This window comes from Dipteris shenzhenensis, chromosome 24 (genome assembly GCF_047967505.1).
Source record: "Dipteris shenzhenensis isolate YYH24624 ecotype China chromosome 24, Dip_SZ_1.0, whole genome shotgun sequence".
Taxonomy (NCBI): domain Eukaryota; kingdom Viridiplantae; phylum Streptophyta; class Polypodiopsida; order Gleicheniales; family Dipteridaceae; genus Dipteris; species Dipteris shenzhenensis.
In genome coordinates, this window is record NC_141619.1 from 1790238 (window position 1) to 1795086 (window position 4849).

Sequence of the window (4849 nt, forward strand, 5' to 3'; positions counted from 1 at the left end):
ATGTCCCAGATAAGACCTTCACCTTTCAGTCATCCAAGTTACAGTAAGATTCATGGTAGGGAGGTGGTAGTGCTCTCCTTGTTAAAAGCTGTACTCCACTCAAGATAGTGCTCCACTTGTGAAATGATCCTCATGCCTCCCCATTCCTATATAAATAGAGGTTTGGCTCATTTGAAGGTAGAATTGAGAAGCATCTTCAGAAGTCCTAGCTTTGAGTTTCCTTTGTAGTCTTGAGTTCCCTTTGCAATACATAACTCTTTTTTCCTTCCTCCTTCTATCCCTTACTTCCTTACTTCTTCTCTCCCTCACAACTTTCTATCCTCTTCTCTTGTCACCATGCTTACAACACCTTCATCGTCTAACATATGTGCTTCGCTCCTCTATTTGTCAAAGGCTATCTACTTTGAGTTTCTTCTAATTGAGGTAAGGGGACAACAATGATGGAAGGAGAGGGGTTACAACGAGGGAGAGGGGGTGCAGCCGAGAGATAATTGTTGGGGGGAGGGGGGAGGTACCACCAATGATGGAAGGGGAGGGGTGACTAAGCCGAAGGGGGGCAACCGAGAGGAAATGGGGGGTGGGGGGGCATAGGAAGGGAAATTGGGGGGCCGTCGATAGGGAAGGGCGAGAAGTGAGAGAAGGGAAGAGAGAGCACATACACTCGTAAGAGCTACATTCTTATCAAGCACAACTCAATAGACAAAGACATGTGTCCAACACATTTTCACGTTGAAAAGTATTAATCACCTTTGAATAGCTTTTGACCCATCTTAAGTATATAGATTTATACACACACGACTTTAGTGCAGGTAGGTGATGAGAGAAACAACCCCTAAGAAGCTAGGTTAAAGGCCAATGTTGATTGGGCATTAACCTAGAGCATAAGTTTGTTAAATTGAATGCAATTCTCTATTAAAACCCCATTGTGGAGATAATGTGCACCGTACCATTGGGCCTTTAAAAAATGAGTGTATGCAAATGGCTCGTAAAATGCTCTAAAGGTTGCTAATGTATATTTAGTTTGGCCTTTGATTATTCTTTGATTTAGGGTGGAGCACCTTTTTTATAGAAGATTTGCTTTGCATTCTAAAACAGCTTGGACAATGGATTGCTTTGCACTAGCTTGGGCCATAGACAAAGCTTGACGTGCAACATACTAGTGAAGCTACATGGGAAATGTTCGAAGCTTTGCTCATCTTCTCACGAGTGTTGGATTGGACAACTATCTAGTTTCCTGTAAAGAGCATCATCATACGGAGTATCAGGGAGGAACTCCAAACTTCCAAGCATTGGGAGTCCACCATCGGAAGTGGGAGTGGCTCATGAAAGCCGGGTGCCCACAGATTCACGCACTCTTTGCGGACTCAGCAGGCCGGCCGGCTGGCCGGCCATGGAGATGGATGGATGAGCGATGAGCATCGCAATCCTTCCGACAGCAGCCTGTTTATCATAATAATAATAATGAGCAGCAAGATGCAGCGCTTGCAACTCGCTTTCACGTGGTGAGAAGAGTGAGTGCGAATTCAGCTGCCTCATGTTTGTTATTACATTGGCCCTGGAAGCCAGCTTGCACTAGTGCGCAAGTACTCTGCCAAAGCTTTAAAATGGTCTTGCAAAGAAGTGGGGTTGACGACGCAATGCCGACTTGCACTCATATAGATTACTACAAAGTTGCCCTAGCATATATATGGTGGGCTGTATCTGTCCTGCTGTGGGCAAAGTGGGAGTCATGGCTTTCTGCAGAATCAATCAGAGAGTTCTCACAGAAATCCACGTTTGGAAGGAGCTCGAGAGTAGTTAGACTCTTCCACCCAGCTGCGATGACCCACCTTTGCACGATCTTCTGATTCTTCTCTGTGGCGAGTGGCGACCATGGAGTGCAGACCTCATCTCCGCCTTGGACTCCGCTTAGCAGCAGCCAGCCTTTGCTTCAATGTCCATTAGTTTTTTGCACTTCTTCTACCAGCAGGTGATCACCTTCATCATTCACCTGCTTTGCATCGGGTTGACTCGCTGAGTTCACATTCTCTTGCCTGCTTTACATCCCTCCTGCAAGCTCGACCGGGCTTTCCCCCTCTCGTTGCATGATGCAGCCCTCTACGGAAATCCAGCACCCAGAAGTTCTAGGCTGTCGAGGCCACATAGCCCCGCCCCCCACCCCAATCACGGCTTCAACCTGTAACACATCGATTCTGATGGATGAAGAAGCGCTCTCCAAATTTCTGGAGCACTCGTTGCGCATTCCAAATCTAATGCTGCCCTTCCAACCTAAGAGTCGAAGCGACAAAAGTGCAAAATCATTGCATCGTCTTCCGGAGATCGACGTTCACATCCTTGGTTCAGAAACATCATTAAAGAAACAGCTGACAAGGCGGAAAGCAGCACAGCAGGCTGCGGAAGCTGGGGCAGTGGAGCTGATCGGCCATGGAATTCCTCCTGCACTTACAGACAGAGTCCAGGATCAGTGCTATGGCCTTTTTTGTCTGAATGCTGATCGGAAGGAGGCACTAAGACGAGCAATAGGTTTGACTCCTACTTCATCCGCTCAAGAAACCCCCGTCGGAACCGAGAACGGGGATGTATACTATCTGCCTAACGATCGTAACACCCTGGATGACATGACTCGTGAACTTGACTTGGACAACAATTTGAGGTAGACATGGCTAAAAAATTCAGCACACTTTCTGGGTTTAATGCAGGAATAGAGTAAGGGCTAGAGATTTTTTCAGGGTACTCCTTGAAGCTGACGATAACCATCTGTTTTGACGGAGGCAGTGAAACTGTTTCCGAATATATTGAAGCCACCTCGAATCTTGCGAAGGAGATGCTCGAAATCTTGTTAGAGGAGCAACCGGGCGCGGAAACGTATCGAAGGCTTAAGTGCAAACCGATCTTATGTTTTTCCACGCATCCAGGCACTCTGGAACCAACTGAGGCGAATCATGGCGATTTGGCTATTTTGACAATTGATCATTACAGTAGCGCAGTCGATTTAGAAATCTGCTCCGACAGCGGGAAAACTTCTGCACGTTGCAAGCCTGGGGCCCTTGTGATTACCGTCGGGAAGCTACTACAGGTGCTTATCTCTAATCATATCCGTGCATATTTTCAATGTCAGTCGAGGGACAATTTTTTCAAGGCCGTTGCACTGATGTTTTGGGCACTAATGTTCATCATGCAGGGCGGCAGCTCTTCTCCACAGAACTCGCCATATATATGGTGTTGTTTATTGTCGGGGGGACGATAATGCAAAATTAGTCGATTTCTGAATTGAATGATAAAAGTGCGTTTTGTTGGCGCAGGGATGGAGTGAGGGCAAATACAAGAGCGTAACTACTTGCGCCTTTCCATGCCTGGAGAGCAACGAGCGGACTTGCCTTCGTATATCCTTGTTCTTTATCCCTAAGACTTAAGTTTGCTGTCGCTTGGCAAACACGAGGTTGCTTGGGAAAGAAGGAAAAGGATGAAACTCTTTGTGTTTATGAGAGGTTTTTGGCGTCATATAAGATTCTGAATCCGGTCTCTGTTTGAATATAGGTCTACGTTCCTACAACGGACTTTTTCAATTCCATTGATTTATTTTTGCAAAAGTCCCACATAGAAGATGTTCATATAATCATTGATAAATTAGACATGGATCACTTACTAATTATGATGGTATTTTCAACGATCTTTGGAAAAAATCCCAGCCCTTTCAATTGACGTATCCACATTGGTCTAGATCTTTTATAACAATTTACAACATATTGGGGCACACATAAGCCCCATGTGCCTCCAATCTTCCATGAAAAAGTGTGTGTGTGTGTGTGTATGCATACATACATATGTATGTATGTATATATATGTGTGTGTATACATACATACATACATACATACATACACACACACACACACATATATATATATATACATATATATTATGTATATATATGCACGCGCACGCGCGTGTGTGTGTGTGTGTGCAAGTGTACGTGAGAGAGAGAGAGAGAGAGAGAGAGAGAGAGAGAGAGAGAGAATACTCTCTCTACGGCAATCATTCTATGATTCTCTACATGCACGAGATCTAGATTATCTTCCCTTGTCATATAATGACATCTTCTCATGCTTGTAAGCGATTGTCCCTTCTTTTGGGAGTGTTTCTTGTAATATAAGTTTAGATGGATTTTACTGCAATAAATGTGTATGTGAGTGTAAATACCCTCATATTCTTGGTCGGAGGTGTTATGATAGATTAATCAAGATCTTAAAAAAACCCCATCATCATTTATTGCCTTAAAATCATTATCCAATCGTCTTAAGTTGGGTTAGCACTCAAAGATGCGAATGTTTCTCAAGCATGTGGAGTAGGCTTATGAGATCAAATGGGCCATGGCTCAATAGGACCCCCCTATGCCATGTTAGCTTAGAGCTAGGTGCAAGGCCTAGCTACCATTGCAACCATTTTTCCCTCTAAAAACAGATGTACATTGGGCTAATGAGGGAGTAGAACTAGAGCATCATTCTTGCATTACCATTTAACTTTTTTGTTTTAAAAGAAGAATACTCCCTTCTAAAAAGCATGTGCCAAAACATTGAAATATCCGAGTTAAAAATGTACCAATGATTACAAATGCCAAGCATCAATGTAATCATCAAAAGGACTTTTCAAGTTTTATTTTGACCTTTATTTTTACAGTTTTTTTTCATTTTATTTTGACCTTTATTTTTACAGTTTTTTTTTCATTGTTGATAATCATAATATGGATTTTTCATAGCTAAACTAAAGCTAATCCATCACATTGCCATGGCATAATAATTTGTCTCCTCTTTTGGGAAACAACCCTCTCCATCCTCCCTCCCCTCCAGGCTA

General features: G+C 43.6%; 1 protein-coding gene across 2 annotated transcripts; it reads left to right on the forward strand.

Annotated features, from left to right (window-relative positions):
* Positions 1-1853: 1853 nt before the first annotated feature.
* Positions 1854-3598, forward strand: LOC147886082 (C4-beta,C20-epoxidase-like). 2 transcript variants are annotated; one of them, XM_087395941.1, is made up of 3 exons: positions 1854-2653; positions 2776-3076; positions 3303-3598. In XM_087395941.1, the coding sequence occupies exons 1-3, from the start codon at positions 2085-2087 to the stop codon at positions 3411-3413; spliced, it is 981 nt and encodes a 326-aa protein (XP_087252067.1). In that variant the 5' UTR covers positions 1854-2084; the 3' UTR covers positions 3414-3598. The 2 variants fall into 2 exon arrangements, with proteins under 2 accessions (XP_087252067.1, XP_087252068.1); XM_087395942.1 differs by having other exon boundaries at positions 3182-3373.
* The last annotated feature ends 1251 nt before the right edge of the window (positions 3599-4849 follow it).